The sequence below is a fragment of the Perna viridis genome, chromosome 13 (genome assembly GCF_037379345.1).
Source record: "Perna viridis isolate PV_CMFRI_1.1 ecotype Kerala chromosome 13, ASM3737934v1, whole genome shotgun sequence".
In the NCBI taxonomy this organism is placed as follows: Eukaryota; Metazoa; Mollusca; class Bivalvia; order Mytilida; family Mytilidae; genus Perna; species Perna viridis.
In genome coordinates this window covers 8,533,149-8,546,533 of record NC_142457.1, presented here as the reverse complement: position 1 = coordinate 8,546,533, position 13,385 = coordinate 8,533,149, and the positions used below count along the sequence as shown (strand labels likewise).

The window sequence follows — 13,385 nt, the reverse complement described above, 5'->3', positions numbered from 1 at the left end:
ATAAAACTGAGTATTATGCAAGACGTACTACATACTCGTACCAGCCGTATCGAAATATGTATTAAACTTAATTTCACTGAAATTTAAAAAAAAATCAACAGATACTGAGAACTGGTAAAAGGATAAATATACATATGCACAAGGGCTTTTATGAATTTTGTTGATGTACATGCAATAAATATAAATTCTAAAAGGTTTGATTTGACTTCATTATCCACTGAGACAAATAGAATTAATACTTATAGCTAGTAGTGAAACGAGTCTGTCCAATGAAATTTTATGAATAAACATACAAGTAAGTTCTTTTAAATTTTAAATCTTTTTATTTGTCTTTTGACATATTCCCTGTTTTATATAATATCACATGGGCGACAATTATTATGCAAAATCGACATGCACAATAAGTTCCTTGTGTAGGCATAAAAGAAATAAATGAATCACGAATACTCACCCTTTCAAAATCAAGTGTAAGTGGGGCCTGTATATATGGGGATTATTAATGGCATATTTTCTCAATACACTAGTAAAAAAATTCTTAGGCAACATTATATGTGAATATCGAAACTAATGATTGATTTGACTTGATATCAACCTATAATAACGCCTCTCAAAAATGTGATAGTAACTCTGCTCGATGAAAACTGAGCTTTTTTTTTCAAGGCCAAATATACGAATACCCAAAGATGTATAAAATCGTGTTCAGAAACGTTTTGCAAAGTACCTGAAGTGCTCTCTTGGAACCTCTTTATAAAGCTTAATTTAAAGTTTGTTGAGAAAGACTTCAAGTGGATCATCTTCAGGCATTCATCAAGGAAATCACAAATTATGGTTATCCTTTTCAACTTCATAAGATTATGTTACGTTAAAAACTGCAACGTTATAAACACATGATCTTTTTGGTCAATCAAAACCCACACTATGTAATGTTAAAAATGCATAAAAGCTGTTTGCTTTTTTATTTCTTATTTTACAATGAACTGCTATATTTTATCACTATTTCTACTATTACTAACAAGGTTATATTGCTACAAGATTGAAGTCATTACTACAGAAGTTTTATGGTCGTCATCATGAACTCGTGGATCGTTATGGTGTATCCATCTGTACCATGAAAACTGATTTATTCAAAGAGTCATCGTTTTCCTTTCCTCGTTTGTCTTTCCCGGACTTGACTTTGTATGAGCAAGTCGGCGGGTTTTTTTCTAGAAAAGCAGAGGACGCTTATTCTACAGGTGCAACTGATCCATCCTCCCAGTTTTTAGTGTTGCTCATTTGCCTTTTTTACTTTGTATGTATGATTTTAGTTACTTTGTGTTCTTTGTTGTGTATGTCTGTTTTCCATGTCTGGTCTTTGTCCCTGGATTACATTTTTTTGATTACCGCTATAACCTTGGTTTACTGGATTACTCTTCCACGGATCTGTTCAGATGATTCAGCACCGAGCGTCTCAAAAAGACAAGGTTAGTTATGAACTCGACATCGGAGCATATATTGTGAAACTCAACAGATGCACCATAGTATAGCGTATTAAATATAGACATTTAAAGCATACAGTAACCACCCTGAACAAAATGAAGTTAACAAAGGGTTGAATAACTGTTCAGAAAATGTGCATGGTTAGGGCCTTAAAGGAAGCAGAGGTTAATCCTTCCCCGGAACATAAGTACGCTAAAGAATTCAATTTAATATATTAAGAAAATAATTAGTAGAAACATTTCATTATGACCTGGTCGTTTGATCTACATATTGGACGGCTAGGTATTTGCGATATCACATCATGGAGCGATGTGATGTGACCAATTTGCCTTTTATTTTGGGTTGAGTGTTGTGTGGTTCTGTATTATTTCTTAGAAAAACATATTTCACTCATTATGAAACCTATAAGTTTACATGGATGGGTTGGGTATGCAGGAATGTTTTGTCAATTTTTTGAATAAAGTGAAGTAAAAAAACAGGAATAAATGAAAACAAATATATATATAACAGCTGACAAATAGGGTTAATATTAATAAGATGTGTTTATTTACATACTTGTCGGTTTTATACTTTATAAGATTTTATTTAATTGGTTGTCTAAAATAAAATTAGGAACGAAATCACATATAAATATGTTTTTGTATTCAAAACACTTGCAATTTGTATGCAGTGTTCAAATAGGTTTAATTGAGACGGACAGGCATTATGTATAAAATAGTTTCTGTATTTTAGGAAGGATATTGTCAACGAGTCATGAAAGCAACATACACAGAAATATCAGGGTACATACTGTCGGATTCTTTGAAAACACACACGTGAACTGCTCACCGGATTTGCAGACTTTTTTGTATGATTACTGGTAATGTAGGGGACGGAAAGAATATTCAAGGGAACCAAGATTATATCGGTAATCAAAAGAGTGTAATGCAGGGACAAAGACTAGACGTGGAAAACAGACATACACTTTTACACCTTTTCGGGAATTGGTACTATTTTGGCCTTACTTAAGCTGTACTCTTGTGCAAAGCCCTAGATTCTGGATGGAATGAAAAAAGAAATATGTTGCTATATAAAGAATAGTAAAAGGAACCAAGATTCTAGCGGTTTGCAAAAGAATGTACTAAAAATATAACATAGCCAAAATAATACGTACAAAGCAACAAAACTAGATCAGCAAGTCAATATCTTTCAAGTTGACGATGTATTAATTCTAAATAGTACATGACGTTCCAAAGCGACATGGTTTGTTACCCCTTAATATATGGACTAGCAATATACCGGTATAAATTTTTAAAGACGTATTACATGTACTAGCTCATCAAATTCCCTGAAAGTTACTTGTACGACACTAGTCTTGCTCCATTATCATGCAACATGAATGGACATGTGCATCAATTCGATATAGAATGTAGATTTGTAAGTTAAAAAGTATGTACAATTTTAGCCACAAAAATGCAAAACTTAATTTATAAGCACTTGTTGCATTCAAACATTGTTTTAATTTCATTTGTCTAAAGCGGGTAAGTCATCTAGCGGTTGATCATCATCTCTTCTATTTGTTCAAGAGTCATAAAATCATCTTTATTTTCATTGTCGCCGTCGTCGTCAGATTCAGATGACTCAGGAGCAGGAGGTCCAACCACAGAATGATTAATCTCGGTGTAGATCGTTCTTTCATCTCCGTGTATCTGGAAACTTTGTGATGTTTCACTAAATTTTAGCTTTACATAATTCAGATTAGGATTTGCCTGGAATTACAAAACGAGGATAACTTAAGCATACACATTAGTAAATGAAAACACAATTCCTTGAATCAAAAACACACAATTCTACCCCACAGCTTAAAATACAACACATTCCAATTTGTAAATCTACTTTGACAAATTGCTGATTGACTCTAAGGAATGTACGTATATTTAATTTCATTCCAAAATTATTGTTTTGATAGACAACTGTCTGAATCGTTTTTCAAACAAACCTACCCCCTACCCTTTTCCATTATCAGTTACCCAACAGATAAATTCTCTAAAACAGGTTAACAGTTCGCATATGTGCCTTCGAAGACAAAAGAAAAATGTATGTACCATGTGAGTTCTGTCTCTGTTCCTTTCAAGACTTATTCTTCCTAAAATACAGAAACCTTTTTATATACAACGTCTGCAAGCCTCTAGTTAAACCTATTAAAATTGCAGGTTTCTTGAATACAAAAACATGCATCTGTGATTTTGTTTCTGATTTTTTTTTACATCTACCTTAAAATAAATCGAGTTGTCCATTTGTTTTTTTTTTCTTTGTATGTATTATTTCAGTTACTTTATGTTCATTGTTGTGTATGTCTGTTTTCCATGCCTTTTCTTTGTCCCTGGATTGCATTTTTTCTTATAGCCGCTGGAACCTTGGTTCCTTTTATTACTCGTCCACTGCATTTTTATTCAATCATTTGACGTATCATCAATGGTTAAGTATTAATGTAAACATCTTTCGAATGTTTCTTTTCTTCATACATAAGAGTGTATTTTCAAATGATATCAACCTAATTATGCACGATCTTTTGTAACCTTGTATTTCTGAAAGAATACAGTCAACTCATTTTTATTTGTACCATAATCAAACAATATATTTGTATACCTACCTTGTTCTGCTTGTACGACTGGAAGCAACTCTTGTGAATGGTAAATTTGATTTTCAACTGCAAGGTCTATCGAATTAAACAAATCAAAATCAATAGTTAACTTCCATTAAAATGTGAGCATCTTTGCTTACATGATTTAATATAAAACTGTGTTTGTAAGATGAACAATTATGACGTAGAATTGATCGAAGAAACATCACATCAGGGAACAAATTTATAAAACCTACGATTAAAGTTTTCATACCTATACTAACTGATTTTTCATATATACAGATGAGGCAGCATAAACCAAACATAAATTATTTTGTTTTTGTTTTTTTCTGAATGTTTGCTTCTTGCAAACCTGTAAACAAACACATTCTCTGAAAAGTGATTCAACCCACTATTAACCTCTATTCGGATCAGAATTACTAAGTCTGAAGTACAGACCAACCTTGTCTTTCTGAAATACATTGTGTTGAATCGTCTGATTGATAAGCTTGATTGTCAATCGCATTTTCGTTGGCTTGATCTGCATATATATAAATATATATTGGCGATTGGTCAGTTTTCAGAAATCTGTGAGAAAATTATATTGCAAACTACAGACCGTGTAGGGCTTAATTGCTCACCTGAAACTTGTTTGCATGATGAATATTTTATTTCAGGTAACACGAATATCCAAATGGAAACCTTTTCTTCATCTGGTGCAGGGTTTCGTTTTAAATATAGGATAAAGAGTGTAGAACACTTGATTTTTTTTATTTTAAATAAGAACAGTTATTACTTGTTTTTATTCGTGGTTTTATCTCATATCATTGCTATATATCTTGCTATGATGACTTTAATCGCTCCTATGATTGATGTGCAGCTAAGGTGGCCATGTAATTCAACGTATCAAATATAATACATTTTGTGTAGAATACGCTGCTGAGGAATAATCATGCCATCGGAGTCCATCAAGTAGTTTTTGAGGGGATTGTTTTTGAGAATTTTTAACGGCAATGACGACGGACACAAAGTGGTGACAAGAACTCAAAGGACTCTTTGGACCAGGTAAGCCTAGATCAATTGATTTTTATCAACACGTGTATCGAATTTCTTCTGAATTTCTATAATTGTATACTGTTTAGTATATAAATTTAAAATACACCATTGATACCAGGGTATTGCTATGTTGCATCTTAAATAGTTAATAAAATACTACTCTAGGCATATCAGACTGTGCATAACTGTGACTTTATTATTTAAATAACAAACCGCTGATGTTGACAAAAGGAACAATTTGGAGTTCAATTCTTCTGAAAAACACATTTATATAACTTGTAATTTGTTAAACGAAATCTCACACATTGTTTAATTTTAAACTACTTAAGACGCCGTCAATGCAAATGGTATTTTGCCAAGAATGGAACAGAGTAAGAGTTAAATGTAAAAAGTTAAAAAGTTGTTTTTGTTAATTAATTTCTAAATTGATAAAAATGCTTCAATGATATTCATAGTAAACCTAGTAATAGTATCTTAATATGGTTCCTAACTCTAACTTTTAATAAAAGAAACTAACATAACAATAATTCCTACCGTCGAAACCAAATTGTTAAATTCCGTCCTGAAACTGAATATATAGTGAGCCAGTATTATACGCATAGCGAATAAAATTTCTATCGTTTATTAAATAACATTGATTTTGTTCTATTTTGTTGTTTCATTATGTTTGATATGATTGTAATTTATTAACAGATAAATTAGGTTTCTGTTTATTTAAGTTTGGCTACGTTTTTGCCTAACGCCCATGGTTTGGCTATATTGTGAAAAATAAACTAATCACTAAAAAATGTAGACTTCACCAGAAGCAACATAAGTTGCTAAAGAAAAAAAAACCATTGATGAGGCAATTTAGCAAAATTGAATTAAAATATGTCTGGAATTTTCTTTCGTTTATACAAAAACTGCTCAACTAAGGCTTTATTAGATTTGTCAACAAGCACTTCATAAACAATCATATATTACTTCAACAACTAGCATAATTGATATAAACTTACCCTTTCTAAATGCAGTAATTGTGGTGATCATAATAAGTAATAGAAGAGTGAGTAACAATACATACAGGTACAAATTATATATATATATATATATATAACGTCGCAGAATGTAACGACTCTATTCACTACACTGCTCCTTCGGATCAAATTGATACATTGATACAGAGAAGATAACGTAAACTTATAGAAGGGTCTGAAAAATTCCCAACAATGTTAGAACTGTCAAATTTGCGATGCAAATTTTTGTCGTTCCCTCTGCGTGACTAGAACTCTTACCGTTGTAACATCTATGGCAACACCGTCTGCACTAAGTCCAGCGCCCTAGACCACTCGGCCAGCTAGGCTATATAAAAATATAGCTTTTGCTGGCCGGGTGATGTCTCCTTGTAGGATTAATCTAGGGCTGTAACTTAGTACACGATGTATGGTAGTACATTACATAATATGTATTGTTTTATCATTATATTTTAGTATATTATATTGAAATATTATATCCTTTAGAATGGTGTGATATATTCACTGTAGTACTTATTGTAAAGAAAAAAATAGCTTCGAAATATTCCAGATGGACGGACCATATATTGATTGTAATTGTCAGTCTCTGTCAGAACTAGGCAGTCGGTGAAACAAAGTATACCCCCCTCCCACACACACATACACACCCACACACATTTTGAAAGTCAAATTTAAATATCTGCACCATCAGCCATCAGAATAAAAAGAAACAGATTTTCCTTATGATCTTTGGAATTGGAGATATGATGTCATTGAAATGCTCTGTAAATGAACATTTCAAAGGCAGATAACCCTGTCCAAAACTTTTTTGTTCTAAAATTCTATTGAACATCGGATCGGTTGGGTTTTCACAAGCATGTTTCTGATGTTTCCCATTTTGTCTGATTCTTACAAAAATACTTAAACTTAAGGTTATTCTTACCACAGAACACCACTAAAGCTACCGTGAAGAATGTTCCTAAAATGGAAGTCCCAGATATTCCTAGAACAGTAGCTATGTCAATACCTGTATCACCTAAAAGATACATTATCAGAATAATTAGGATCAAAATTTGTTTATAACGTATTACGACGTCTACAATGTGAACATTTAAATTTCAAAATATCTTTAAGAATGATTATGATAGTTGTTTTATTTTTCTTTTAATATATAATTCAATCTTCAAAATTTTGCAATTTGTTTTGAATGTGGTTGTTTTAAAAGTTTTTTGTACACATTTTTAAAGGTCATTACTGTGTTTTGTTTACATGCTATACTTTTATTGATTCAATTTGCGTGATGCAAGACAATAAACATAAACTGATTATTTTGCTTCAAAAATGCTTTTGATACAAGTTTAAATGTTTACATGTATTTAATTACCGGATGGTCTTAGTTTTACTTCATAACTGCTTTTGCCAAATCGATCGCAAACAGATACAATGTATCTATCGAAACTTCCGTTGAAAATTGAATATGTTATTTTTGTTCCATTAACCCTTATCTTCCTTCCATATACGATATCCCATGATGTCACATGACTAACTTCATTTACAATTGTTACCATTGAGTCATGTACTTGTGTAGCCAAATCACAAGTTGTACAATTAAGCGCCGAAATATTAAGCACGTTCACTATAATAATCGTTGGTTCCTTTCCATCATTGTACTGCACTGGGTTGTTATCAGCAACGAAAACAGGGGGACCTGAATTAAAAGTGTTATTGCATTAGAATTATAAAATTAACAAAGGGCGAATTATTTGATGTTTAACATTTTTCTAGATAAAAGGATATCTAAATTTAATTTTTTTTCATGTTTCAAAGACCTTAATGTTTTACTGTCGACATTTCGAAACGAATTCACATTTTTTTGTCTTACAAAGCACATGAACATTTTGGGTAGGACGAATTGACAGGGACGTCCATCATATTTATGGCGTCTGAAACGTGAATGGAATTTTGTCGGAAATACAGTATGTAATTAGAAAGAGACTTTTCGAATTTAAACACAGAAATGAACATGTGTTTTAGTCAATCTCACATACTCCCGTGAAAGGCATTATCCAGTTTTTCATTTATTCATTATATATCGAAGTTTATCAGAAATATCCCAGTTTCTATTTTTTTTCGTTTACCCTACGGTTGTTATTGCAGGTATTGTTATTTCCATAATCATTAATATATATTGTAGGACGTCCTGGTATGTACCTTTCGATGCTACCGTTTCGATTGCTGTTTGAAACAATTTCCCATCTTTATCTCTAATACCGTTGGACACTCTACAAATATAGTATCCGTCATCTTGATTCCATTTGGCAGAACCATCATTAAGTCCAAAGCGTAGTATTCCTGGTGAGTTTATGTCTCTTATGTGTTCATTATAGAGCGATAAGTGTTTCCACATCTTATAGGTGTAATGTTCCGGGTTGCCATCTGCTTTGCATCTAAGACTTTTACCGCGATCATCATTTGTGTGCCATATTTCGACAACTGGAGGATCTGAAAATATATTTGCATGGAAGCACATCTGCATGATGATATGACGTTATACACATTTTTCCCATATTCTAATAGGTATATCAAATGCATTTTAAATAGTAGATACGTTAATTCACATGGTGTCGAAACCAATCTTGCTCAGATTTATCTGTAGAAAGGAGGAACACATTTCGAGTGGGTTGATATATAATACCTCTTTAATTACAAATTGATAGCATGAATTTCTTCGGTTTAACATTCACATAAACTACTTCGGAAATCAAGCTAGAGGATCTGATTTGTACATTTTGTACAAGAAGAAAGGATAAAGTATGTGCTTAAAAGCTTAGTAATTGTTCCAGAGAAGGGAAACATTTCAACTCAAGCACTGTAATTGATAATGAATTACACCAGTCTGTAACATACTTACAAATAATTTCGTTTTGAAAAAAAAATACTTACACATGATATTTATTGTCGTCTGTTTACTTGCTGTACCGCCGTTTGCTAAGCATGTGAAGGTAGTATAATCATTACGACTGACATTTGTCAAAGTCAGGCACGTATCATCAACATCACTTCGAGTCAGTTCCCCTCTATCTTGATTGAACCATGTTAGGTTTTCGTGAGGTAGTAGCCGTTTGGAGCTGCAACACATTGTTATACTTCCGCCCTCCTTTATTTTCGGTGAGGGGTCATAATCTATCTTAAGTTTGTTGTTATCTATTGAAATGTATTTGATACGTTATTTTTGGCACCTGGATATTGATGTAAATCTATCACAATTACGATGTTACCGATATACAATGTTTGAATAGAATGTTGCAGATGATAAACTACTCCTTGAAACACGTGTAGAGCATTTCTGAATTTGCAATTTGATATTTTTCTCTTTTTTGAAATTTACATGCTATTTACATAAAATATGAATCAAGTACAATTTAATCTGTAACTGCTCTAAGTGTACGTCAAATACAACAAACATGCAGGCCCTCGTGATTTATTGACAAGTTACATTCAATGCAAATTAGAAATAGTACCCTATACCTGATTTGTAATTTAGATGTTTGATCATAAAATAGCATTTTATCGTTTGAAAATTAATGCTTATTGTGTGCAAACATTTATAAACAAACCTTTAATTTGAAGAACAACCCGATTGTGGTAGTTACTGATGGTACCGTTGTTTGTTTGGACGTCACAATAATATAACCCCTCGAGTTCCTTTGTCATATTTCGTATTTGAAGATAATATTCCCCAATACCATGATTCCCTACTATGGATAATACGTCACTTATTAATTTGCCACTATGGATCAAATTATTGTTAGTATAAAGTGTCGTATTCCAAGACGTTTTACGTCCATAAGCATCTGTCAGAGAATTTGATTTAGAATCAATGGAGTCGTACGAAGGTCCGTACCATTTAACGCCACTTCCGTAATTTGTGTGTTTTAAGATAATTGTATCACCTTGATCTATCTCTTCCAGGTCGAAAAACTGCTCGCCTGAAATTATAGATAGATTAAACAGATTTTTTAAAAAACAATGTTGCTTACAAATTGACTTGGCAACGTTATAGTAATTAATATGTCATGTTACTTATGAAAACCATGGCTTTTTAAATGGTTATTTAAAAGTTCGGCAAAACCGTAATAAGGACAATCTTTATGTGAAATATTGTGGGACTTGCTGTGGAATTATTCTCTACACTGAAAAAATCATAAAAAGAACCGCAAAACATATATGGATATACTATATCTTGTTCCATAATACACATAAATTCGTATTAGTCATATTATTTGTTTAAATGATATACTTACAATGAACAATTAATGGTAAATATAGTAAGATTACGCACATTATGCACACCATTACTGGCTTCGATAGTAAATACAATCGGGATTTAAATAGCTAAATTAAGTACATTATTTTTTGTAATTAATCATGTCTTTCATATAACCAAATTTGGTTATCAAATATACACGTTTATTCGTTTATTGATATGTCAGACAAGGTAGAATTGATAGTTTCCTAATGGCTGATTTTCAAACGACCATATAATTGTGATGATAGTTTAACGTTACGAACTTCCTTCAGGACATAATACGATTTGATGGTATTCTTCATGTTTTTGTTTTGTACATATGAGTTTGTGGGGCGAAGGACATTTGCAAATGTTGACTAAAACGTCGAATAGAATTTTCATTATAGAAGTGTAGGCTTTTAAAATGTTAGCGATATGGAAATTGGTATAGACACAGTTTAAAAAAAATGTTAAGATGTTTTACACCACATTTCTAGTTTTTTCCGTTACAAAACGTAATATACAATTTTGACGTGCTCTATCCATTACTGAACAGGCTTTTATTGAAGATTATTACAATGCTCTTGGAAGTCTTTTACAATTTGAATGTAAACGTTATTAAAATACTGTACATTTCATGTGGATAAAAAAGCTTAGACTCTTACAATTATGGAACACAAATCTGTCATGAGATTTCAATCTGTGTCGTAAGAAATGTCACAACATAGAAAATTACTCACACTAGTATAGTATACTACTATAGTGATGAGGAAATATGATGTGGTTCATGAATTTTATAATACATTAAGATATTTTCATTGTATCTTGGTAGTAAATTATCCTAACTTCGAAAATTTTATTGAAAATATCTACCCAAAAGAATTAAAGATGACTAAGTACATCTATTTTAGAGGTAGATATCTCACTAAAAAATGCCATTCTTCATATTTAATTTGATGGCAAAATTAAATATTGTGATACTCCTTAAAGGGGATATTTCTAAACCAGTTTCCTATAGTATTTACATGTCTCAACTAGTCGCTTTTCCCGTATTGGTTATAAAGTGTCAGATTTAAATTAACGAAGCGATTCATAAAAAAAGTTTTGCACTGGGAATATGTCAGTAAATTCTTCCAAGGCATGTTCATTTATTAAGTTTTTTTTTCACTATTACAAAGTTTGCAAATTCTGAAATAAAATGGTATTACTCATCCAAATTGATTACTCAAATATTGTCTAAATATCACATTTGTCAAACACAAACTGATTAATTTATTAAGTGCTCCTAAGAGATTCAAGCGTGGAGGATATGAATGTTGAATCCGTGTCTATTCTTCAAACCTTGTTTTCACAAATAGAGATATATTTGAGTATTGCACATCATCACAGCTTGCCTACTTAGTACTTAAATTCCCACATTAAATCCAATCCAGCTGAATTGAACTGACCGATTATTTCTAATGCTGGTAGTTTTGATGGTATTGTCATATTTATTGTCATTTTAGTACAGTTCGAGTTGCTCTTTGTAACTATGAGCGTTATATGCATGTAAGTTGGTATCTCTTGTTTCTATATGGTGAATATTGATGTATTTCATGGAGATGTATTGCTGAATAAGTTTATTACGGCTTCATAAAAGTAGTTTATCCCTTCCGCAGATTTCATGTGCCAATCAGCAGTCAGGAGATATTGGAGATTTTGTTGCCTTTGAGTCGTTATATTACCTTTGTATTTTGATTTCGAAGAATTGTCATCGTTATATTTTATTACTTTTAATGTTGATGCCCCCAGAGCGATGACGTGTTGACACATATTGAAAACATTTGTTTGAGATCTGAAAGTACGTTCTTTGTTGTATTTTTGGTTATACGCTGGTGTAATTGTTACGTTTCAATAATCCGTTCTTTTTTTCTACAGTTGTACTGAAATAGCCGTTAAGGTGAAATGCAAGATAATTTTAGGGTCAATTACAGTGGGAATATGGGACCAAAACGGAAAGGTTCAGAATTTCGTAGAAGAAACTCAAAATAGTCCCGTCCATTTGCATCTTCTGCATCAATTGCTGATGTCACCCCACCTGAACCCCAACCTCAGCCATCAGTTAGTGAAACAATTGTACCAATAGAAATTGACTACACTAAATTAGTAAAATAACTGTTGAGGCAACAACGAAATTCTGATGCTTCGACTAATGTTAATAACTCTGCAAGCTCTGCCGACTTATCTGATGTTCATGTCATCGAACATTCTGGACCTATTGAACAGCCCAATAAAGTGATGGGAACATCTGCTGGCTATACAAACTTTGACTCTGGGATTCCAATGAATTCTCAGACAAACAATTTGATTCAAAACATTATAGGTTCAGAGCCATCGGCTAGGGTCACTTCTATAGCTCCTGGTCAGCAAACTGCTGCTGATCTTACAACACGTATGTCAATAAATGCGCATATTTCGCAAAAACGTAAGGACAAGATTTGGAATTTTGTCTTTATTGATTTAAAAATTGTATTACCAAAAAAATACATGTCAAGATCATGACTCATGGGCAGTAACTCTAACCCCAAGGCAAATTTCTGTCCAGAATAGTCAAAATTCCAATGGCAAGTCTAAATATTCCATATCACTTTTTGATGGTAATTAGGCTTGCCATAATTTATGGCTGTTTATCTTCAGAGATTCACTACTGAAGCTCATCACTTGTTAAAATACATGAGTATTATAAAAGAAATTTATGAATTGAGAGGCAATGAAGCCTTCCATTACTGTGATGAAACGTTTCGTGCTATCCGGAAAGAGCATAGGCAGCCATGGTAAGTGGTGATTGAGGATATATATAGGAAAGCCATGTACATGCAATCTTAATCTAAGATGCCTCATAGTAGAGTCTCCTCAGGTCCTAAACACGATTAGCCCTTTCTTGGCAAAGAAAAACATGGCACCTGTCATGCCTATAATAAATATGGAAGCCGCT

General features: G+C 32.4%; 1 protein-coding gene across 3 annotated transcripts; it reads right to left on the bottom strand.

Annotated features, from left to right (window-relative positions):
* Nucleotides 1-1,456: 1,456 nt before the first annotated feature.
* On the bottom strand, nt 1,457-10,497 carry LOC148599464 (uncharacterized). Of its 3 annotated transcripts, none has more exons than XM_088558813.1 (12): nt 10,428-10,497; nt 9,741-10,112; nt 9,067-9,327; nt 8,335-8,625; nt 7,508-7,831; nt 7,067-7,159; nt 5,669-5,702; nt 5,348-5,388; nt 4,542-4,619; nt 4,109-4,174; nt 3,561-3,601; nt 1,457-3,224 (listed from the first exon to the last, which is right to left on the bottom strand). In XM_088558813.1, exons 1-12 carry the CDS (start codon nt 10,477-10,479, stop codon nt 3,006-3,008), a joined length of 1,872 nt encoding a protein of 623 aa, XP_088414939.1. In that variant the 5' UTR covers nt 10,480-10,497; the 3' UTR covers nt 1,457-3,005. The 3 variants fall into 3 exon arrangements, with proteins under 3 accessions (XP_088414939.1, XP_088414940.1, XP_088414941.1); XM_088558814.1 differs by having other exon boundaries at nt 5,348-5,385; XM_088558815.1 differs by lacking the exons at nt 5,348-5,388; nt 5,669-5,702.
* Between the last annotated feature and the right edge of the window lie 2,888 nt (nt 10,498-13,385).

Excerpts from the sequence above, each read along its gene's own strand:
- LOC148599464 (XM_088558813.1), bottom strand. The coding sequence starts at position 10,479 with ATGGTGTGCATAATGTGCGTAATCTTACTATATTTACCATTAATTGTT. Across the intron at positions 9,328-9,740 it reads GGTTGTTCTTCAAATTAAAG|ATAACAACAAACTTAAGATA; the intron begins GTTTGTTTATAA and ends ACATTTCAATAG. Across the intron at positions 7,160-7,507 it reads AGTAAAACTAAGACCATCCG|GTGATACAGGTATTGACATA; the intron begins GTAATTAAATAC and ends TGTATCTTTTAG.